The sequence below is a fragment of the Homalodisca vitripennis genome, chromosome 8, assembly GCF_021130785.1.
Source record: "Homalodisca vitripennis isolate AUS2020 chromosome 8, UT_GWSS_2.1, whole genome shotgun sequence".
NCBI classification, from domain to species: Eukaryota; Metazoa; Arthropoda; class Insecta; order Hemiptera; family Cicadellidae; genus Homalodisca; species Homalodisca vitripennis.
This window is the reverse complement of record NC_060214.1, coordinates 30534604-30560608: the sequence shown is the minus strand read 5'-3', so window position 1 is coordinate 30560608 and position 26005 is coordinate 30534604. Positions and strand designations below refer to the sequence as shown.

The 26005-nt window shown below is 34.0% G+C and overlaps 2 protein-coding genes across 2 annotated transcripts; one reads left to right on the top strand and one right to left on the bottom strand.

Annotated features, from left to right (window-relative positions):
• The first annotated feature begins 203 nt into the window (after positions 1-203).
• On the top strand, positions 204-15908 carry LOC124368097 (beta-1,3-glucosyltransferase). Its single transcript, XM_046825370.1, has 10 exons — positions 204-207; positions 1957-2066; positions 4609-4685; positions 5828-5939; positions 7936-8072; positions 8834-8996; positions 10077-10212; positions 11816-11969; positions 14436-14697; positions 15705-15908. The coding sequence occupies exons 1-10, from the start codon at positions 204-206 to the stop codon at positions 15846-15848; spliced, it is 1299 nt and encodes a 432-aa protein (XP_046681326.1). The 3' UTR covers positions 15849-15908.
• Positions 15909-22168: 6260 nt separating this feature from the next.
• Positions 22169-24681, bottom strand: LOC124367122 (kinesin-like protein KLP2). The gene has a single exon (XM_046823775.1). The coding sequence runs from the start codon at positions 24377-24379 to the stop codon at positions 23069-23071; it is 1311 nt and encodes a 436-aa protein (XP_046679731.1). The 5' UTR covers positions 24380-24681; the 3' UTR covers positions 22169-23068.
• Positions 24682-26005: the final 1324 nt, after the last annotated feature.

Here is a 26005-nt window from a genome sequence, read left to right as displayed (position 1 = left end):
TCAATATGGGACATGAAATTGACTTACTTTCTACATATCTGATTTTACTAAGTGTATTGTTTCTAGTAGTTTTAGCAACCTAAATATGTGTCAAGCTTATCGATCTATCTCCAATATTTCAATATGGGACATGAAATTGACTTACTTTGTACATAGCTGATTTTACTAAGTGTATTGTTTCTAGTAGTTTTAGCTACCTAAATATGCGTCAGGCTTATCGATCTATCTCCAAGATTTCAATATAACACATGAAATTGACTTACTTTCTACATAGCTGATTTTACTAAGCGGATTGTTTCTAGTAGTTTTAGCAACCTAAATATGTGTCATGCTTATCGATCTATCTCCAAAGATTTCGATATAACACATGAAATTGACTTACTTTCTATATAGCTGATTTTACTAAGTGCATTGTTTCTATTAGTTTTAGCAACCTAAATATACGTTAAGGTTATCAATCTATCTCAAAGATTTCAATATAGGACATGAAATTGACTTACTTTCTACATAGCTAATTTTACTAAGTGTATTGTTTCTAGTAGTTTTAGCAACCTAAATATGCGTTAAGGTTATTGATCTATCTCCAACATTTCAATGTGAGTCTGAAATTGACTTACTTCCTGCACAGCTCGTTGGACTTATAGTTATATTGGACATAGTTATATATAGTTTATCTTGTTTACTTGTTATATTGGTAACTAAATATATATTTCATTCATCGAACCTGTGATATAGGAAATTAATCTTATCACAGCAATGGTCGTTAAACCACACTATTTATTATACAGTGGATGTAAATTATGAAGGCATCGGTTGTAGCTCGTTCATCATCAGGCTTTAACAACAAATTTGCAAACCAAATGAAGCAAGAATATCTTGAGGAGTGGAGTTTTCTTTTTTTATTAAAAATTGCGTTTATATGGGAACTTAAAGAGTTTTTTCAATAATAACCTTGATTGTGGAAATAACAAAACTGTACGTTTTTTTTTTGCAATAAACATAAGATTTAATAAATACAAATTTACTTTATTTATTTTTTTATTATTATTATTATTTTGTACAAGTACGAGGGATGGTCATTAATAAATTTGACTAGTATGAATTTACAATTACTGGTCAATGTGAGATTTTTACTCAGATATTAGTGATTGGGGTTTCTATTGTAAAAAAATGTTGCCATTATCTGCAGAAAAGAATGAAATTTACGTTTATTTAAAGATTTACTTATAGCACAATATGTTACTAAATAACTATACTAATTTTAACCATTTTTTCGTTAGAAAGTAAGTTGATAAATGATGGTATAGTATAATTCTAAAACTATTGTTTTTGCTTTTGCTTTCCTTCATCTTTGCATTCATTATACTTCATATTCATTCACAAACGAGTTCTGTCAATATTTTTTCACCAAGAAAAATCATTTTTCAATTATCTAAAACCGGCATTACAATGTTACACGTAGTCTTGATTGCACCAATTTCTTAGTAATTGTGTTATGCCTATGCCGTTCCACTGTTCCACCGTTCCATCAGACAGTATTGATTATTGTTCTTTTAAATTCTAAAATGAAAGCCAATAAAAATCATGATATTTATTCAGTATAACTAAATACCCGCATGTTTATATCCGCGGTGACGCAGTCGGCATGACAATAGTGCAATACGCTCATCATAGTTTCATTGAAAGGTGATGACAACAGGGCTTTGTCTATCAGCTGTTTGTCATAAATATCCCAGCGGCTGCCGTCCCATTGTGTCCCCAGTGAAGGAATTATCGCGGCACAATTATGCGGCCATTAATTATCCACTTGGTTTGTGCAAACGATCGAAGTTCGTTATTGGTTACAAACGATAGCAGGATTGCGGTCCATACGGTACGAATGGACGTTTCGAGATTAGTTATCTGGTCTCTACATCAGGTGTGAAATTTTAATTAAAAGATGAACTATTGTTCCAGATGCTGGAGACCTCGTGGTGGTGGTGTTGAGCCAAGCAGACATCTATCACTCCCGACTTGCCCAGGAACTAAGGGATGACATTCAAAAGCAAGCCTCCGCTATCGGACAGGTTAGTTTGGGACCCTCTAGAGTCAAATGGCACTGGCCCATTTGTAATTTGATCAGAAGTCAGGAAAGTATTAAGATCATGATCATTGCTTGAGAACTGAAATGGCATTCCCCGTACTTATATATTTCTGGATTTTACAAGAATATAGATATGTATTACTACTCTAGGGGCTGGAAAGATTTCATTTCTGTCTGTTCTTCCACACGATACCTCGACAATGAACAAACCTGTAGAATTTAAATTTTGCACAATGCTTCATGTCTATTTTGTACGCAATTTCCCGATGTCCGTCTGTGAACAAAGAGTTGTACCAAGGCCTGACCGTGGTCATAGTCTCCGACAGTTGGTAGTTTTGTCCTTTTAATAATAATTTCCATTCACTTCATCTAAATAAATTGTCACTTTAATTTTATTTTTCATTTCTATAAAAATTTATTTTTACTTTATTTTGTTTTTTTACTTAATTTACTTTAAGATATAATAACATTTTTACGGTTTGAAATACCATCTGAGTACTTTGTGGTGACTCATTCTCACATACAGGCTTTTGTAGCTGATGTGAGAATCATTCTCAAATAATTAAATTAGAAAAATAAATTTATTTTACACATTACACTTTCCAAATATCTAATCTAATTATATATTTTTTAAGATAGGCTAATGAATATATTAATATGTATCTTTTGTTAATTTTCCTTGTGATTTTGGTTTGATTTTTTCTATTTATACCAGGAATATCGAGTTCGGTGATGATGCATGTTCCTCCATGCGATTTGGCTGAGCTTTAGCAAAGCCTATAACTCAGGGTGATATCTCGAGAATGAATTGAATTATAATCTTGAAATTTAGCATATTTTCCTTAACTAAGAGTTCTGGAAAATTCCTCTTATGTCTATATGTCTGTTTATCTGATGTGATTCTGTTTTCTGCTGAACTTGTATCTCAAGAATAAATGAAGGAACTTTCAGTTTTACAGGTAACGTCATTTCTACACAGGCAACGTTTTGTTTGATGATGGCCGTGTGGCTGAGTCTTTACATACCCTAACTATCCAAAGGACATCTCAATAAATAGTTCATCTTTAGACATTAAATGTTGAATGAAACCTCATTTCTGCATGGACAAAAATTAGTTTAATGAAGAAGCCGGTCTATCAGTGGGATTTGGTTGAGCATCATTAAATTCTATCACCCAGTGTGCTGGCAGATTTTCTCTCCTGTAGAAGGGCTGTTGAATTTTATTTTTCATCTGATTACAATCTGTCTCTCTGTTTGTACTTAGGACATCTCGAGGTTGAAATACACTATAGACTTGGTGTTACATGACATGTGACGTGACTTAATCCTACCTTGTATTTCAGCTTAAGAGTACTCTACAGGGTGTTCAATAAAAGTGTTCCAATACTTTGGGATTTTGTTCAACAAATAAAAATGGGCAAAAAAGTTCATACGAAGGTATGTCCTTAAAACCTTTAGTTTCCCGTCTATCTGTCTGTATGAGTTATTATTTTTTTTAATTGTTTCTTTTGAACCAGTTAATATAAAGTCATAAAACTTGAGAATTATATATTAACCTTTGGTAGACCTTTTTGAAAATAAAATATTAACAAATTTCTCTCATATGAACTTTTTGTTCATTTTTATGTTTCAAACAAAATTCAAAGTATTGGAACACTTTTACTGAACACCCTGTATAACTACATGACTATTTCTTTAAAACCTTAGAAATTCTTAGATGAAAGACCTCGGATATCATGGACACTTTTCTACATGGAATCTACAAGTTTTAATGTCCTTAAGAAAGCCTACCTCATTTGGAGACTCTCCAAACCTGTGAATTTCTGACACAGAATATCCTACATTGCTCCCTGGAATGTCCTCTTATTGAATATTACAGTATTTCAATGACCTCATATCATATTTATCTCTAGAGGAAACTTACAGAGTTGTAGACACATCTTGTCCACTCACTTTGCTTGTTATGTAAAGACAGTGTGATTTGTCTACAAATTAAACCGTTGGAACTCTTCACTGTCAGGCTTTGGTATCAATGCATTTCATTCAAGATGTTCCTTTTTCTTTACCAACAGACTAGTACTGATATTGACTGCTCTTCTAGAAAAGTAAACCTTGTGAGCTCTAGTGGTACATGATCTATCATATTTCTTCTCTTTGTTGTAAGCTGCCTCCATGAAACATAGTTCACATAAAAACCACAACCACAGTCTACGTAAAACACACAACACGGACTTCATGTATTGAATAACTAATTTCTCACTTTTCTGGCAGCCGAATCACAAGATCACAGTCAAGATTTGGCTACAGAAATAACTAGGAAACTGAATACAAATAACTATTAAGAATTGAACATTTTAAATGACCTTGTTCTCAGCGAATAAGAACAAGGTCCCCCTTAAGTTTCTTTCGCCACTTTAAGTTTCTTGTTTGTTATTACCAATTCCAAACATTATCCCACTATTCTCATGAATGCTTTCGCTCACCCATGTCCAGCCGTTGAAGTTTAATATTATTTTGTGTTCCAGAAAGCCCCAAAGGTCCGCCTAACACATGAGGAGTTCCCACATCCGGGTGCTTGGACAGTTGTACCCCTTCTGCCCAAGTGAGTGGTGGATAGTACTGAGTGGATAGTATCGAGTGGATAGTACTGAGTGGAGAATACTGAGTGGATAGTACTGAGTGGGTAGTATTGAGTGGGTAGTATTGAGTGGATAGTATTGAGTGGATAGTATTGAGTGGATAGTATCGAGTGGATAGTACTGAGTGGATAGTACTGAGTGGATAGTACAGAGTGGAGAATACTGAGTGGATAGTACTGAGTGGATAGTATCGAGTGGGTAGTACTGAGTGGAGAGTACTGAGTGGATAATACTGAATGTTCAGGAATAAAATTACAATTTTGTGAGCTATCACATTTAGAAGTGATGTATAAGTGAAAGAATTTGGGAATTTTGTATTATAATCTATCTTTCTATAATATATAAAAATTATAATGTTATATAGTAAATGTTTGATTATGATCACTACATTTATAGAAACTATTTTTGACAAAATTAAATTGACAATAGTAGCATAATATGTTTGTTGTTTTTGAAATATTTTAGCCTTTGCATTAAAGACATAGTATCGAGCATTTTATATGTAAACTTTCATTACAATTTTTGTTCTTAGTTGTTTGGCCTATTTTCATAAACAGTTTTTTGTTTAATACCGTAATATTGTCTATATCTGCATTAACGGTGGTTTTTTTTTTAAATATGTGCTGAGTATAAATTTAATAAAAATTATATTCTTTGGAAAATAGCTATAGGAACTGTTTTTACCATTAAGGTAAGAAAATATTTGTTGAATTACCTTCAAATAGTTAGAAATTCTTTCTTGGTTATTTAGTTAGCTTATTTTTTTAAACTATCCCATTTTTTTATTGTCATGTGTTACACCATTTTTGAGATCGTGATCTTTCAATTAGGAGGCACTAGCCTTACGTCTAGGCTGTCATGTAGGGGTCTTACTTTCAGAATAATGTAATATTTTTATTAAAACTGGATTTATTATAATTAGTATAAACATATAAATCATTATATAGGATTTTTAAAGAAAATTTCCCTAAATAGTTGTATTAATTTTGATGAATTATTTGTTTTCTTTATGAATTCATAATAACTTTTAACAGTTGAGAGTACAACCATTAGTTGTTAGATTGTTTCAAGGTGTAATTTAATCTCTGTTCTCATAATGTCATAGGTTGTATGAGATGGATGGAACAAACAGCTCATGGATCGTATTCTGTGAGGAGCGTACGAGGTTCAATCTACAACAGCTTGTCTCTGCCCTGTCACAACACGATCACACTGAGGTACAGAATATTATAGTATCAACAAGGTTACACTGTGGTACAGAATATTACAGTCTCTATACAGACACATTGTGGTATATAATATTATAGTATCAACAAGATTACACTGTGGTACAGAATATTATAGTATAGTATCAACAAGGTTACACTGTGGTACAGAATATTACAGTCTCTATACAGACACATTGTGGTATATAATATTATAGTATCAACAAGATTACACTGTGGTACAGAATATTATAGTATCAACAAGGTTACACTGTGGTACAGAATATTACAGTCTCTATACAGACACATTGTGGTATATAATATTATAGTATCAACAAGATTACACTGTGGTACAGAATATTACAGTCTCTATACAGACACATTGTGGTATATAATATTATAGTATCAACAAGATTACACTGTGGTACAGAATATTACAGTCTCTATACAGACACATTGTGGTATATAATATTATAGTATCAACAAGGTTACACTGTGGTACAGAATATTACAGTCTCTATACAGACACATTGTGGTATATAATATTATAGTATCAACAAGATTACACTGTGGTACAGAATATTATAGTATCAACAAGGTTACACTGTGGTACAGAATATTACAGTCTCTATACAGACACACTGTGGTACAGAATATTATAGTCTCGAAAAGGTTACCCTGAGTTATAGAATATTACAGTCTTTACCAGTGTTGTAGGCATGAAATTATTTCAGGGCGCCCATAACAGGAGTAGGGGGTGTTATAACCACCTGAAAAAAGGAGGGTCTGGGTGTGCTCCCTCAAAAAGTTGAAAAAATATAATAGCTAAACTAAACTTTTAGGCAACAATTTATTATATGAATGAACAAACATTTATAAACCAACTCTTTATTCAAATTATAATCCCAATTTGGTTCTAACATTATATGTACAAAAGCTTCTGAGTTCATCTTACAACAAAATTCTTCTCATCCCTGATCTTGCCATCTCGTCAAGTACCTTGTCTGCAACTTTGGATCTGTTGTCACAGCTGTCCAAGCTGGCAATAATTAGTTTTGGTTTATCATTGTTTTGTACATCACACCATTTTTCTACACCACAGTAGGTGCTCAAATTCAATAATTTATAGTGATTCCCTATCATCATAGAACAGTTAAAGGTTACTTAATGACAATATGGTTGCATTTGCATTTTTTGGTAGCAGCGCATCAAAGGCTTTTAACAGTGGTTTTTTTGCACCAAACCGATCTACAAGACCAGAACTCAGCGTCTCTATGCATGGTATGAATATTGTTTTGCTATAAAACTCCTCTGCGTTGATGTGAGGGGTATTGTCTCGCTTTGTTTGGCGGATGGATTGTCGAGGAATACTTATTTCTCCATCAAAGTGATCTCTCATCAAGGTTTATACCTTCTTGAATAATGCAGAAAATACTTCAACGTCATTTTCCTTTCCAGTTTCAGTTTTGAGCATCTTCGTTCTTTGTCACCGACTATTTGTTTAGACGAACATGACTCCAGATGAAATTAATTAATCCAACGTATGGTTGCGCCATCATAAAACAATGTTTACACAGAACAGTTTATTACATTTAATAGAGTTTTTTTAATTAATATTTCACAACTCTAGATACTTATATTGGATTTTTCACTACCTTAAAGACCAGTAGAGCGTAGCCCAGAAGGATTTTTAAAATAAGAATAGGCATATATTCATCACAGAGACCGTAAGAATGTTCATCAACTTTCAGTACAATTGGTTGAATCGGTAGTTTAAGCGTGAAAGCAAAACAAATAAAGGGACTTTCACATTTATTGTTCTATTAGAATTATAATTATTTTATTTATTCAATCATAAATAAGTTAGTAATAATTAAAACAAATAAAATATTCTCACCTTGTGGTGGTATATATCACAGATAAAAATTGCTTTGTGCATATTTTTCTCCTTCTCCTCCCCAGCCCGTCTCTTTACTCTAATCCTCTAATAAGTGCTAATATTTTGCAGGAAATGTGGTTGGGCCATGGGCTTCATGACAGTGAGCCCACAATCATTCACCATTTCGCATTCACGCAGAGCCCCAACAGGTTCCTATACCCCCTGCTACCAGCCGGCTTTGCCCTCTCGTCTGCCTTGCTGAAACGGTAGGTGGTAGGCAACACATATGTGGTAGTGATCCAAGAAAATTAGTAATAGTCATTTTTAAAATTACGGTACATAAATCCAAGGGCCCCGGACCCCCTCAAATTTGCAATTACTTTTTAGTTAACGATTATTATTATTTAAATAATTCAGTATTACAGACATGTACTGCTGAAAGATCGTTCTCAACAAAGAAATGGGTCAAGAACTTTTTAAGAAACAAAATGGGGCCTTACTCTCTGTCCACTATGGAAAAATATCAGTTGTCTGAACATCCCCCTCCCCAACATTTTATCCTGGCTACATTCTTGCCTGGGTTGTGACAAATAAACTGTTGTGTAATGCACTTAGGTTTGATATATTAAACTTCATATCAGTATATAAATCTTCTATAAAAATTATTAAAACCAAATGCCCAGGCTTGCAGTCGGTACCTCGTACTATAGTGAAGAGTGGTTTTAGCGCCGCAGGGAAAGATTCCATAAGAATAGCTGCCAATTATCCAAAAATATATAATAAAAATATTCATCTAGACAATAGGAAGGAATAATATTTGGGTCAGAAATCATCTTCGTCATAAAGTATGTTTTACTAATTGTTTTATGTAAATATTTAAGAGCCTATATTTTGTATATCTCAACCTACTTTAAACCATATCTGTTGAGGAAACCTTCCCTCAATATTTTCATATCAAATAAGCATCACGTTTGACGTAAAAATAGAAGATGCAATTTGATACAAATTTTTCATTCTGGTGTTTCAGATTGGGAAGTACTGCGGCTACAATAAACAAGTCTGATTTTTCTATAGATGCGATGCACGAGTTGGCTGTTTTCGTCAGAACTGCGCTGCTGAGTCTGCCCTCTACATTCTGTTCTGAGAACCGATCTGGCTGTGCTGCTTATCCGTTGCCTTTTCTCCCTTGTGTATGTATCAGAAGTGTATAATGAGTGTGTGAAGCATTACAATTTTCTGAGTTTTCGATTTTTTTCTGTATGAGTATAAACTAGTTTTCGAACTAGTTTAGGTATGTGGCATGCCTGAGCGTTAGCGAAGCCTATCACTTGGAGGGCAGGAAAAATGTTATTTCTATTTGTCTGCATATCTCAAAAACTAATTGGGGTATAAACTTAAAATTTTTTATGAAGCTTTATTTCCATATAAGCATTATCCAGTTCGAGCATGGAACATTGCTTTCATGGAGTTTTGCCAACTTCCCACAAGATATATCAAGAATGAGTTGAGCTTCAGACTTCAAATGTCTATCAACAATTGATTCTGCTAACCTTGTAAGAGTTTAATAACCGGGTGATAAGAGAACTTGATGGAATAACAGTTTACAACTACTTATTTATTGACAATACCGATCTTCAATTCTTAAAATTTGTACATATTTAATTAGAACAGCATGAGTCTGACTTCCCTTGCTATATCTTTATACCTCAAATCTCACTAATATTTATTCTTCAAGTTGCTGTACGTTACTGTTTCTCCAGTATCGCCCTTTATTTATTGGATTTATAGTTTTGGAATTAGGAGATGTCATATTACAAATCTCCAATGGAATTTTATGGACAGCACAATGATATTCAAAACTCTGTGTGAGTAATGTTGACTTTCATCGAATTTGTTTCAGAATTCGCTAGACTTTTAACTACAAATACACTTTGTACGTATTGGTAGCTGAATCTGGAATATTAAGATTCTTTACACATCTGGTTAGAAAAAACTAATAAGAATTATTGAAGATTTAACACTGGTACGCTATTGTAGTTCCAACTTTGCAACCTGTGATCTAATAGTTGCTTAGAACTTTAGAGCTGCATTGAATACTTTACTCGTTCAATAGCTCCAGCTCATAACATTTGGTCATATCCCACTGGGGAAACTCAATTAAAAAAGGCAAACTAGTTGGCTTTAAATTGTTTAATATTCTTATCCAAATGTGCCACACCAATTTTTCACTGCATTGAAAATTATTATTAATTGTTTTACTGAATTTTCAGGGAGCTGCTGTGCCTAATGAAAACATATTTTTTGCTGTAAAGACGTGCCTTACTCATCACTCTGACAGAGTGCCTGTAGTGCAGAAGACGTGGGCTAAGGATGCTTCCAACATTGAATTCTTCAGTGATGTTCAAGGTAATTAATTCATGACAGAATATTATACTAAGTAAGTTTTCATATATTTTTCCAATGTTGATTATCCATTAGGAGTGACAGCTGACTATCCTACAGGAAGGTTGGAGTTTTGTTAATAAGGAATGGTTTTCAAGGTGAGTTAGTATTGTTTCAGTAAAATCTTTTCAATTAGCCTATTTCTGAAAAGATGGATAAAAGTGATAGTGGTCAGCAGTTGTCTGTCTTGATCGTTGTACCTCTTTTGTACACAAAAGATTTTGGCCATTTTTAACAGTTAGGACATTGCCACTTATTAGTATTAGGAGTAAATGTTTAGTACATTCAACTTTGGTTTCATAGATCTAGTAATGATAATGCATTTATGAAAGGAGTTAAGGCTACCAAGCCCTTTCCATCACTTAACCTCAAAATAATTTCAATAATTAGTATTTCATTCTCTTCAGTGATGTACGGCTGACTAAGTGATTACATTGGTCAATTATACTGGACTGTACTTCTAATTTTTAAGTTTGATTCTAATTTTCTTCCAGAGTTAAATCCATTATGATGAAGAAGTGTTAGATGTTCAGCAATCGGGACCAAATTTGTCTTTTATTTCCAAGTGTAGTGGAGCATTGGAGATATTTCCTGTGCTGTGCTGCATTGGTGAGGTTCCACAGTGCTTCAGATTGTCTTCTGAGTTGATCATGTTCACAGAAGTGCACTACAATCTTCAACTCTTGAAGTCTGAAGTTGAAGGCTTCCTTTTCCAACCATATTTCCTTGTCACTTATGATTTCTGTGAGTTTATACATTTGCAGGGATTTAAGAAAGTGTTCTTTTAACACGTTTGCCTCATCATATACACAATTGTCATATTCCCCTGTAGTTTTGACGTACTTTTTTATGTATAAATAGTAAGGTTTAGTAGCATGATAATCAAAATTGTATTAAATGCCTTTCATTGTATAAAAAACATAAGACGTCTTAATAAATAAGTTGTTCTTGACAATTTTGAAGCTATATAGTCCACACGTGTATCCCAACTCAATTTATTATCAAGGAAAACTCTTAAAAACTTAACTTTACTAACCAAATCCTCATCTTCAACATCCACTGGTTTTAAGCTAAACAGTAAGTTTTTAGTTTTTTCTGTATTGAATAAGAAATCCATTTGATATAAACCACTGTGAAGCATCAGTCACTGTTTTATGAACAATTTCTTTTAGTTGGTTTATGTTCTGGCTTATATTTAAAAAAGTAGTGTCATCTGCATATAAAATTGTAATATATTTAGTGAATAAGGCAAGTCATTAATTGATATTAAAAACAACAAAGGGCCCAAGACAGAGCCCTGAGGGACACCCCACTTAACTTCTATTTCTTTCAACCACACCTCATTAACACACACTTTTTAAGTACGGTCACAAAGGTATGAGTTGAGAAATGAAAGTGGAACACCTTGCACACCGTAATCATATATTCCCTACAGAATCATTCTTCTATCACTGACTATGGTTGTGCTCTAATTGTATCCCAGACTAATAAATCAGTGAGATCATCTGTATGTTAAGTTTACACTTGTTTCACATTGCCGTCACAACTCATTATACTCTACTTCCAGATGACTCCATACCAACAACCGCTGTCGGTGTTGCTAACACGGTCAGAGGTCATTGTGCCAAGACTCTAGCCATTCTGAAACTGGCTGCAGAAAGAGTCCAACAGATGCCCAACCTGCAGTGGCTCGTGCTGGTGGACGACGACACACTACTCAGGTACTCAACTTTCACACTGGAAGAATCCTTATTTATCTAGTTATTTTTAAGGTTGGTAATTTTTATATACAGGGTGTTTCTCGAGAGGTTGGCACAATTTCAGGATTCTTTGTTTAAAGTTTGTTATTGACAATGGAAAGTTTGACAGGATAATAGGATGTAGGACATTTGCCATCTTTATGGTTACAAAAGGTATAATACAACGTTTCGAGGATTGGTATCTATCCTCTTTGTCAGGTTGGGGAGGTATTAGTACATACAAAAATAAAAACAGAAAGAAGAAGGAAAAGAAAAGAGTTCAAACATACCCAAAAGCTGCTTGGAGTCCAGTCCAAGCGTTGTCACTGCAGAGATGCAAGTCCCAAGCACAAGTCACGAGTACGAGAATTACAATCACACATCATACCAGCGCAGATGAAAATGAGATACTAACACAAAAATCAATGTCGGCTATTTCTTTGGCACCGCATCATCTGAAATAATGGGACAGGAAGGCGATGGTCAGGTGGAGGGGGAAGGTGTAAAAGCAAGCCACTTCTGGCCCTGTGTTTTGTACTGGACCTTAGTGTCATGGTGTGTGTACGAATTTTGTTGTTTGAGGTTTCTTTAATTGGTATAATCTCTTTAGGTTTCCTAGTTATTCTTTTTTTTAATATTGGTACCCAAGGTGGTCTAAACTCAACAAGGGTTGACTTAGCAGTTGGTTTGCTAATTTTATGTATGAAGCCTCAATAAGTTTTTGTTTAAAAAAATTATCCTCTTGGTATATTATGTTGGCTTCATCTCGTTTCATTTCATGATTTTCAGACCAGAAATGTTGAATAATTTTATACTTTTCCACTAGTCCTTTTTTCATACTTTCTTTATGTTCTTTAATTCTCACATTTAGTGGTCTTATTGTCTCGCCTATGTATTCTCCATTACAAGAATATTTTATACTGTAAACACAGTTTTTTGAGTCCTGTGTGCCATTTTTTGGTTTGGTTTTTACGAGACTGTCAAAGAGTGTTTCGTGTTCTAAAAGCGGTTCTAATATTATATTTTCTGCCTATTCTTCTAATTTTTTAAGATAGTTCTGGCACATAAGGGTTCAACATGTACGTACATTTTTCTTTAGTTTTCATTCTCTGACTCTTGGATTTTTCTATTGTTTGTTTTGCACTTATTTATAACAGACTGAGCCATTCGTTTGAGGTATTCGTTTGAAAAAAATCCAATTCAACGTTTTGGATTTCTCCTTTTAACCTATCTTTGTCTGAGCACAAGCTCTTTGCTCTGTCAAACAATGAGTATGCTACTCCTTCTTTGACAGATTTTTAATGGTTTGATTGAAAATTTAGATATTAGCCGGTGTGTGTTTTCTTACGATAAACTGTTGTCTTAAGGACGTCCCTATCTCTTACTACACACACATCCAGAAAGAGTAGTTTGTTTTGGACTTCTACTCCATGGAAAGGTGAATGGAGGGAGAATGCTGTTAATGTGGGACAAAAGCTCCTTAATTTCAGTCTTTCCATGAGGAAAGACGATGAAAGTGTCATCCACGTAACTCAATCAGATTCTTGGTTTGAACTGGGTTGAAGCCAGGGCTTTTTGCTCAAATTCTTCCATAAAGATATTGGCGGAAATGGGTGATAGAGAAGATTTTATCGCCATTCCCTCATTTTGACAGTAAATTTTACCCTCTAATTGCAAATAATTGGATTGAGTGCATAGCTCTATCAGTTCCATAATTACGTTGATGGGAAGTTTTTCTCTCTCGTTTAATGTTTGGTCTTCTTTTAGCCAAAATTCAATGATTTTGAAGGTTTCTGGAACTGGTACATTAGTGATCTGGCTTTCAATGTCAAAGCTAACTAGCCTATCGGTTTCAGGAAGTTTCAAAGTTTTGTACTCCTCAACGAACCCTTTGGAATTTTTAATAAAAGAGTCAGTTTTTCCTACAAGTGGTGTCAGAATGCCCAAGTGGACTTTATATATTTCCCTACACAGTGAATTCCGGGAACTAATTATTGGTCAGAGAGGGATTCCAGGTTTGTGGATCTTAGGAAGACCATACACGTATGGGACTGCAATCATGAGAAGTTAATTTTGATCTGAATTTGTCTGTAAAATGTTCTTTATGTTTATGAAGGGTTTTGGCTATTTTGCGTTCAAATGCATCTGTTGGATCTTTACTGTAATGAAACCATAAAACATACTGAGCGATCTGATATATATTATTTAGACATAATATCCAAAAGCAAAAGTGTGGAATATTTAGTGTAGAAGAATGTACTTTGGGAATATCTGTCCTTACCTCCGTACAGATTTGGGGCCATGAAAGCACAAAAAAAGCAAATCTCTTTATAAAGAGGGCCTTAACAATATCCTTATTATTATGTAAGTTACATTATGATATATGGCTATTATCAAAACTGATCCAGTGTACTATTATGACTGCTAATATTTTTTTCTTTTGGGCAGTGTGTCCAGACTGCAGTCGCTGCTGAGCTGCTGGGCAGAGCAGGCTGTGGTGGTGGGGGAACGGTATGGCTACAACGTACACTCTCCCCTGGGTTACAACTATCCAACAGGAGGGGGAGGGATGGCTATCAGTGCGACACTTCTCCCGAAGTTGGTCTCGGACTGCCGGTGCCAGGCTGCAGACTCTCCAGATGACATGCACCTGGGGTTCTGTCTGGCGCGGCTCGCCGTGCCTCTCGTCCACTCTCCATTCTTCCACCAGGTGAGGGAACATTCCAATTCTCAACAGGACTAGCATAACATCACACAAGTATGCCAAATTACAAAATTTCCTCTCACTTTTCCAGGTTTAGCACAGATTCAAACTCAGTTATTTTCAGGATTGCAAAATATACCTCTAATCATTTCGGCTCAAACATGTTTTATAAAAAAAAATCATTTAAATTTATATATTCAGATTTTATGCACAATAATAACAAAATTGGACAGGAATCCACTTCCATTCCATATTAAATACAAAATTAAAATAGAATATTTTTGACTTGAATATATTTAATAACACCACCTACATATTTTTTTTATCAGCAATGGTAGTGGTAAAATCATCGTAGTGGTTTCAAATTTGGTTTTATTTTATAGAATAAGTTTACAGGTGTAAAAATAAAGTTTTCCATCGTAAAATAATTTTTTTATAAAGAGGTATCCAGAAAGTAGATTACATTTCGCTCTATAGCTGGTAGGGGCGGGACTATCGTGGCCATTTTTATGTCAGGGCATATCTCCGTTCAGTGGCTATCCAGTCATGCTAGTGAGAGAATACTGTTGCTCGTTGCTGTTTTAAAACAGCAGTTTAAAATGTATGATTGTTTACTTTGTTTATATCAAAACATAATCTACTTTCTGGATAGTGCTCGTATTTTAATTTTTGTTTTTTTTTTTACAAAAATGTATGTTTTAATAAAAATAGACATATTACCTTTCAATTTAGTGAAAATTTTATTCAGTTCTCATGAAAACGAAACATATCATGAATATTTTTCTGAGCATCAAAACAAAATTTCCATTTTCAGCCTGGCTTCTATGGTTATCCGGCAATTAATTTGGGTGAGAAAATTGTACACAAACAAAAGATAATGTCCGATCGAAGGATTACATAAAATCAGTTGATTCTATTTCATATCACTAATAGAGCATTCATTAATCTTTTCAAATGTGTGAAAGGGAGAAGGAAATTAACTTATGCTGTCTAAAATGTATCTTGGTGTACAGGCTAGACCAGTGGACTATGCCCCAGGCTATCTCGCCACTCAGTTGCCAGTCAGCTTCCATAAACACTGGATGTTGGATCCAGTTGTCACCTACAACGAGTGGTTCAGCTCAGCCAAAGCTACCCATCTGCATCCAGAACTCTAGTGCCAAAATGATTATTGTTAGCCTTATTGTTAGTTAGTATATTATACTTTTTTACACAAATTTTGTGTTTTTTTACCTTTCAAGTTCTTTAGACTGAAATGTAATACTGGCTTTTCAAATAGGCAAAAGTTGAGCATTGCAAATTGACACAGTATTGGGTATTGAAGCTTACTCTGATTCAAACTAACCAAAAACTTAAACAGTTTCATATGTCTGGAGGAATGACATAATTAAATTGTTACAATAAAAATATATAATTTAACAACTAAATATTTTATTACAAATAAAGTTAATGCCGTATTGTATTATTGTTTCTTGTTTAACGCGTTCACGACGACGTGTACCCCATCGAATACACGCCAACAACTTTTGTAAAGCACGTTTTGCAACCAATGGGGTACACGTTGCTATAATTTAATTATTCCAATTTTATTGTTTGCCTGTCTTTGCGGTTTGTTAAATGTGATCCTGTGCTTGTATTAATACCTTAGACTATCATGTACCCCGTTGGGCGCACAATTGCTTAATTTTTAAGTACTTCGGGCTAAATGAAGAAACGTATTGAAATAAAATTTTGTTGTGCAAAATTATATGCAAAGCCTACACACATATCTCGTTATATTTAGACGTTTAACGTAAAAAAAGATTACAGTTTTTTGCCATTATTATTAAAATTTGTATGGCAAATGAAAAAGCCTGTAAATAAGTCGTGGTGGTGAACGTGTTAATAGAACATTTGCAGTTTCTCTATCAGTGATACAGTTGTTTGAAACAATAAAATTCAGTTACTGTTAGAGATTTAGAATTTTTATCATACATGTATTTATTAGTATTTAAGTAATAATTAATGATGGGAGTAATCAACTACAACTCTCCAAACATATGCTGGTATGTATGAAGCATCTGCATTGTCGAAAGTGAACTAATACACAAGTACGTAGATTACAAATAATGAAGCCATAAGCTTGGGGTTTAACAAAAATATGATTTGTTATAAATCGAGGTACTTGTAATGTAATAGTGGCCACGCATTGAAACTGATTCCTATCGTATCATTCAGAGCAAAACATTATCGTTTGTTGAGGGGGAGGGGTGGAGTTGATAATCAAATTGCCATGTCGGATATGGTCCCTCATATTTTGTTGTACTAAACTGCGATTAGTTTGAACAATACAAACAACAATTTTAATGATGAAAAAAGCAAAAATCATTTCTTTCTTAAAGTTGCTATTTGCAATTTTCAATTTCACTGCACAAATATAAACTCGCCTTTGGCTTGCTGAAAGTATAAATGTTGGCCAAATTCAGGGATAAGAAGAATTATGTGATTGGTTGAATTTGAAAATAGTTTTGCCAGTCTAGAAAGTAGAGTATAGCGAATGCTAACTTTCCGGATATCTCCTTCAATGCAACTGAGCTTTAAGTGTACCAAACCTTTTCCAGTATAGGTGTATATTAGTAATAATTTATACTCGTGTGTTACAAAGTAACTAAGGGATAAGCTTAATACGGGTATTAATATAATAGAATTTTTTTGTTTTTTAGGAGATATATAAACTGAGGCCGTAATATGACCGGAGCTTATTCTGTTACTGGGAGTTTTGAGTATCAAGAAAATAAGTAGCTCTGAAAAAACTTACCAATGGAATTGTTAATCAAGGATTTTGAATAAGACAAGGATTTGTATCAGGGGGTTGAGCTGACGAGACATATTACTACTATTATTGATTCAGACAGATTATTAGAGGATTAGTTGTAAAGTCAATCAAACTACAAAATACATAAACTCATATTAACTGGAGTCCCCTGCTGCCAAAAATTTGAACTATTGGTTCAAATGAGTTTAAAAGATTAAATACCAGCATGTTTAAAGTGATTAGTACTCGCATGTTTAACTCATATAAACACAAGAATTAGAGGACTACAAGCCGCTAGCTGCTGTCTGGAGTCCCCTGATGCCCCAATATTGGAATATTGGTTATTATGAGTTTAAAAGACTAAATACCAGCATGTTTAATGTGATTAGTACTCGCATGTTTAACTCATATAAACACAAGAATTAGAGGACTACAAGCCGCTAGCTACTGTCTGGAATCCCCTGCTGCCAAAAAATTGAACTATTGGTTCATATGAGTTTAAGTGACTGGATTCAAGTCTGAGCCAAATTAGGTTGTTAGTTAATTTCAGAAGTAACATTATCCTTGATATATGAGTAAACCCCATGATACTAAATTAGACACACATATTAGTTTAACGGGGCTTGAATAGGCCGCTATCTGTCTTTTATGAAAGGTCTGCATGGAAAAATTGGCAAAGTGTTCCCAAAATTTGTCTCTGTAGTACCATTTATCAGTTACTAGAGAGATATATAGCTGAAACACACTATATATCTATATAAACTATATAAACAACTACAAAACACGGATGACCTTGAAAGCTCTCTTACTCTAGCAGCTGAAGTTGGACATACGCTTCTTGCAGAAAACCAGAAGCTGAGACAAGACGTGCTTGACTTAACGTTCAAAAACTCTCAACTACTAAGAAAAGCAGAAGAGCACCTATCCAAAGAGCGACGCCTAAGGGAAGATCTTGCAGAAACTTTTGAAGAGCAAGATTTAGAAAAGGAAACCTTAATAACCAACCAAGAAAAAGAAATTAATAGGCTACAGGCTGTCGTAAAGAAGCAGAAAAGGATGCAAACAGAAGAACACAAAAAAGATGTAGCCAAGACATTTAAAGATGTAGGAATGCAAACAAGCTCCACACGACAACCAGAGCCCAGTTACTCCACAGACGTCTTAGCTGAACTAGCACAGCTAAAAATCCGCCAAGAAGGAATAGAAAAACATGTGCTAAACTTCCAAACTCAGCTAGACAACAACAAATAGGTACCCGAGGTTTTGACAAACCCACAAAGCTCTCCTGTCAGGCCTACATCCTACCCAGCTCAGCTGAACCAAAACAAGAAAGGCAAGACTTCAGGAGACCTAGCTAAAATAAGAAAACAGCTAGATCACAAATCTAACACTGAAGATGGTAATCCATTAATTTCAGACAGTTTTCGAAATAATGCACAAAATCAAGAACGAAGCAGTAAAAAAATATGTAATGTGCCAACAACACAGAGACCTCATGTCAGCATCTCCCTACAGGTGGCTAAACATAGAGGAAATCTCAATGCAATAACACCAAGCAATAGAGCCAGCACCAATCCAAGTCCAATAAAGATATCAAATCCGCCTATAAGCAAGGGACCACCAATGAATGCAAAAAAGAGAATGGCAGGAGAGAGTTATGAAGATATCTTCAACAAACACATTCAATTTTACAAAGAATTACTAAGAATTGCCGAGACAAAAACCCACGATAACGATCAAAGACAAGCATCAAATCTAGAACTCGAGAATCATCCCTTATTACCACAATGTGAAGACCAACAAAACACAGCACTTGAAGAAGTCACCTCAACCTCAACCAATATATTTCAACTGCCTTTACTGGCTTTGGTCCTGGGGTTTTTCATCTCTAGCACAAAATATACCAATTCTTAAATACGAACTTATCAGAAATACTCTTTTGGCCTGAAGTTCTGAGGTACAGACCCGCACTATGTACACATTTTTTGATCACTTCAATGTCTGAATAATATCAACCAACGACTGAACTGGGGTTTTTCCATAATTCTTTTCCAAAACTGATCATACTCCCCTTTTGCTAGAACATCAATCAGACAAGCTTGCTTGGCTTTGACTTTCACTGCTCCCATATATGGACTTTAAATCTGTATTGTGGTAACTTATTTTACAGTCCACTTAGAGAGGTTGAAAAGAGATTACAAAAAAGAAACATTTTTAACCGACCCCTGAGCTTTTCAAGCAGCAAACAGTTCTGAACAGTAATATGTTTTAGAGTATTTAATGAGGTGTTTTAGATTGCTATCTGGCAGTGCATAAACATTAAGAAATGCTTGCATATATAAAAATTGTTATTCACTGTTTAAATGCAAAAATTACTTGTTCTTGGATGGATATGTACCAGGTCTCGTTAACTGTGATAGCAATTTATTCATTATTTTGGATTTCTTTTATTACAGAGCCTACAAGACAGATTAGCCTAGAAACTAAATTAATTATCTCATTTAGAAGTCATGTGATATCCACTTACAACTTGAACGCCACAGCTATTTGTTCAAATTGGGTAAACGATCTTCAAGTTTAACAGTTGTCAGAAGTGAGATGATATATTGCCATGACCTTAAATAACTTGAAAAAGACTTCACAATAAAGAATTTTTCTACGCATAACGTGGCTTTTGTAGGAAGTGTTGATTCAATGTGAATGTTTCGTTCAGCTCCAGTTCACCTTCTTCTTAGTGCAGTGCCTGGAATCTAACGCTGCCGCAGACATGACTCCTGGAATCTAGAATCAATCATGTTCATCTGAACAGATCCAAAAAAATTTGGTGACGAAGAAGCTCAAAACGAAAACTTAACATACTTTTGACTAAAAGGAAGGTGAACTGGAGCTGAGCTCACCTTGTATCAATCATTTGCACCATAGCTACATTACATGTAGAAAACATGGTCGCTCCACCTTATAGATAGTGCCAGAAATATTGTAGTGCACTAAATTGTCCACCTATTGAAAGAATTACCTATTAACCTAGAATACACTATATTTTTATAATTTTTAGTCTAGGTGTCTCTGATGTCGAAACGATGTAAAGGATTCGTTTTGAGCTTCTTCGTCACCGATTTTTTTTTATCTCTTCAGACGAATATGACTCCAGATTTTAGGAATCAGATTCTCTAGACGCTGTACTAAGAGGGATTAAAACTGGAGCAGAACTCAACGTTCACAAAGAAATGTTATTGTTGTAAAACTGCTCATCATTATATTTCGTGCATTCTTCGTTTTCTTGTCAAACTATTCAACACTACTGCCACATTTTGTTTGAATGTTACTTTTAATGTGCTTTCTTTATATACCTAGTGTTTTCATGAGCATGTTCAGAGTATTTTTCCAATTGGAAAACCCAATGGATGCAAAAGCTTTATCTTTTTTGCTCTAAATATCACTAAACTTCAGCCTGTGTACCTACATGATTTATAAAACACTTTCCATCAGAAATACTCCACTTAATCCAAATAAATGTTGAGAGCCGTGTTTTAATTTTAGTCATTTTCCTGCCTTGTTTCCACCAGAAGATCAATTCAACACAGGACTGCCCGGAAGGTGGATGACGGCCCGATACTTGGTAAGAAAATTTCTTCTGTGTTTTTCAGCGGTTGTTGCCAAGCACTGTTCTTTTACAAATACCTCTTAGACATAACAATGGATTATTAGGTACTTGAATCAACACTCAGATTTAAATGTGTCACTCATTCATTATTCCCGACTGAATATCACATTGATTTACGGAAACAGTAGTGCGAATCTAACGGGATGTCAAGATGAAAGCATTGCATGTGCTAACCAGATCAGGAGGGAGGAAATATCGTAGTAGTTGTTCATACCGTAGGTTGATTGTATACAGACGATTTTACGTGAGTTGTTAGCCACTTTTATTATTGTTCTCAGGCCATATCAAACACTAAAGCTGCGTAGCTCTTCGACCCATCTCAACTTTCCATGAATATAACCTACAACCGAACAGTCAGATGTCATAGCTCGCAGCAGCTTAACCTTTTTAATGTACATGTTACTAATTTCAGGGTTAATTGTCGAGTTATGTTTATATTACAGTTATAAATCTTAATAACCAAACCTTGTTTCATATTTTTTTATTATATTACTAATTGCAAAACGGTGAATGAAAAGAATTTATTATGCGACATTTACTGAAATATGAATCATTCGCCTAGGCAGTTGAAGGTTCAAACAATACATAATTTCAAATTTTTACTAGTTTAATGAAAATGTTAATTTCAAAAATATTAGTGGGTCTAAATCCTACAAGACACCACCACTTCTTATGAAGTCGCCTCATATCGCCACTAGTAGCTATCTAATATCAGAAATGTAAAATTCTTCTAATTTCATAACCTGTAAATCTTCGTCTAGGTTTTAAACTTTCAGCTCAAATGGTACAGTTTGATCTAGGTTTTGTGGATATTTTCATTTGATATTTGGGTTATTGAATGTAATTTCACCAGTTTTTTATGCGCAACTTACACATTGACCACAGAAAATAGACTACTTTTTATTTTCAAATTAATAGGTTTCGTGACTTCACATAGGTTACAATTTGTTGGAGTGTTTTTGCATCAGTGTCGCTTAACACTAGTATTTTTCTATTGAAAAAATAAAATACGAGGGTCATTAAAACTGGATTAATTTCAAAATTGTGTATTTCTAACCATAACAATCAGTTAATGTAAGTTTTAGTTATGTGTCTTAGCCATGTGGAGGTATTTCTGTTGAAAACTAATGTATTTGTTTTGTTCTTCATAGTTTGGTAAGTCCAACGTGGAGCTTTTACTCTGTCTTACTTCAATTGTTTCTTGTAAGGAAATCTTATCATTCAGCGCCAAATAATTATTAGATTGGCAAAACTCTCTAAATGTCTCTTCGATAATTTGTTTCTCACTGTCTAACTTTTCAAGGGCTTCCAGCCAATCCGTTTGTGCTTCAATTAATCGTTGCTGGTGGACAACTGATTCATTTTGAAGTGATTTTAATAATTTTATTAATTTTATTTCTTCATCAGTTAACGTTGAATCGTTGGTTTCATGAACCCCTTCATCAACAAACGCTCTTGTGACTGAAAGATGCTGGAGTGTAAGTTTTGTTTGGTTCATGGTCATTTTTATATCATCAACTTTAAGAGTTTCTTTTGCCAATTTATTTTGTTTCTCTACAACTAACGAGTTTAAACGATCTATTTGAATTTGTAAATCTGGTCTGCTGATGATAAACATTGCCCAGACAGCCTCTCTACTGTCCACTTGGGGTAGTTCTGAGTGTGGCTCAATCAAATTAACTTGAACTTCTTGAGATACCAACTCTGGTTTATCTGGAATCTTTTTCTTTTTATCTGTCTTTTTACCCTTGCTGGCTGCATCTGTTTTGTTGGTTTCTTTAGGGTTTTCGAATACAACTTTTTTTAGAGAAGAAATTGATCCAGTTTTATCTCTAGTCATTGATTTTTTCAACACAGATTCTCTTCGGTATTGCTCCTTTCTATCACCATCACTTTTCCTTCTAGATATAAAGTCATCCTCAGTTTGCTGAGGGGTAGACGTTACCTCTGGTTTTATCCCTGAAAATATTTTTCATAATATTTAAAATAAGACTACAATCGTTCACAGAAGAAAGCAGTTCAAATTCGTTGAGATCTCCTTTTACATACAATTCAACTCTGCGTCTAACAAAATCAAGTCTTCCTTGTGTAATTTTCATAGATGAGAGCTCACCCCACATATCTCTTGTTAATAATTCATCTTTGAGGCTCTTTACAATATCCTGAAGACCCTCTATTGTTTTTTCAAAACTTAATTCTGTATGTAATTCAGGTACTACTTTAGGTATGTCCTGGAAAACTCTAGCAAACTTCAAAAGTGAGAGAGTCATCATTAGATCTTCGTGGTTTGGGCGGATGTGACAAATCAATTTGATACAAGAAGCTGGCGACAAGGATCTGTCTAGATATTGTGTTAATGCATTGAGCCTCTGGTTTGCCATAAACTGATTAGATTTTAAGTTTTTACATTTCTGAGATCTTAAGGCAAAAATCTCTAGTAGGGTTTTAGATAAATTGGCAGGACCCTGAATGTCTTTGTCTTTGAATGAAGTTAACGGGTTCCTCTGAACTGTTTCTACTCCTGCAAGATCGACAAAATGGACCTTACCGATCTTGTTACTTTCATGGGCATTTAGTGGTGTTAATTGTACTGTAAACGTTATCACGTTAGTACCAGAATGTGCATTGTATGTTTTTTCTCTAATAGTCATTCTCAGAGCTTCAGCTTTGAACATAAATTCCAACCCTTGAAGGTCTGATTCAAGTTTAACTGACTTGACGTCTTTTGGTAATTTGGAAAGTTTCTTCTGGCGTTCAAGAAGATCATAAACAGAACTCTTCTGGATGTCGATAGCACTCATAAATATCTGAGAATTGAAATCTTCCCGTCTTTTAAGTTCCTCTTTGAATAAATCAATTAAGAACCGAGGAACAATTCCTCTTAATTCAAATTGGTTATATAAACCTGTCATTGTAAATGACTTACCTGAATTATTCTGGCCATAGCTTACTATCACGCTGTCTATACCCAAGTAGATGTTGTCTATAAGTTGATTAACAACAGATTCATAAACTTCACTTTGACAACAGTTTGAAAAAATCCCGTCAGTTCTATAGCACAGAAACTTTGGTGATGTTTTCACGTTAAGTGAACTATGAAATTCGTATACGTGACGTACGTACAAACATTGACTGTCAACATCAATTTTTAAACAATCCCAATCAAATTTGGTGCTAGGCAGAATACGTACAAATAAGATTGGTCTTTGTTTTGAATTTACGGAAACCATCTTTGATTTAAAATATCAACGAATTGTAACCATAACTTAAGCAGTTTTGTTTAACTTTCTAAAATTAATGTAAAACTTAATTAATTTTGTAAAACTTACACGATTTTGATAAATTGCTTGTATCTGTGTTAATTTAACCATTTCCAAAGTTTAAGGGATGGAGATGATCTGTTAATGTTAACTTGCTACGGAACAGGTTTGTTCCACACGAAAAATTTAAGTTTGTTCTGAATTATTGGCGCTTTGCACAAGGTAAAATACAGGCAGTGTCGTATTTTTGTTTAAGTATTGTGTGACAAGTATTTGACAGTTAGTTTATCAGAAGTTAATTATTCTAGAAATGTCATATGAATGTACAAAACATTATTGTAGAATATGATTTGAATTTGTTTATCCACAGGTGAAAAAAGATTAAAAGCCCCCCACATGATGATTTTAAAAATATATTTAATAGAAAATATGTACTTACGCTTATGATTTACGGAAATTCTGTTACGCTTTTCCTAATGTTATCACCCATTCCTAAAATAATTATCTATCAAAATGTATGTATATATATATATATATATATATATATATATATATATATATTATATATATATATATATATATTGTTTTTGTTTATGTTTTTGTTTTTTTGTTTTTTTTTAGTAGCTAGCCTCAACCAATGAAAAATGTGATCAACGATATTTGTGCAACTTGTTATTTCATAATACACACCAAAGTTGATTTTTAACTGAGCAATTTCTAACCATTTAAAAATCCGCACTGACTTGGTTTCAATATGTTTGTGTTGGACATTTTCAAGACGGAATAATTTGTTGTATCTTAATTACTAGAAATCGTAGAGCAAAACGGAAAATATTTATAATTCTTGTCATTTACAACCCCTGGTGAATAATGAGTCATTAAACTCGGAAACGCCAAGTTTTTTAATGCTCTTTGTTTGCAGCTATGTTGAAGGTTTCCCTGCATATCTCGCTCTCTCTTGTTCTTTATTAGGTAGAGTGCAGCACTAGACAGGCTGCAGTACTGCTTATAACTTCGTTAGTAAAAAGAACAGCTGTACTTTTTAAAGCTAAATTATATAAAAACTTACTTATACAGACATTTAAATTTATCAAATAATATCTCAAACGTTATATTTCTAATAACCTCTTTGTTTTTTAAGTTTTTTTCATCTTCAAAATTTACCTCATGGTAGCAAGTTTACATAATTTTTAGAAGGATACAATTTGCAGCAATGAGAGTAAATACGTTTATTTACACCATTTCTAACTGATTTATTAAAACCTACCATGTTTGCTGTTAATACGCTCTGTATGCTCTCGATTCACTAATATCTAGTCAATTTACATTGCATAGGTACGAAGCTTAGTTTTTTGTTATAGCGGAAGTTTCTTTGACATTGTAGTGCCACACAACTACACACAACTTAATTATAAAAACGTGATTCCAAATTACCAACCCCGGAGCGTTGAGTTATTAACAATATATACATAATCTAAATCAAGGGCATATAAATGAATAAAAATATGAATTACATTTAAATATTGTTAATATTCCCGATCAACCACTGCATTCATGAACGGATAATTTATAAATAAGTAATTTCGAGTTTAACGA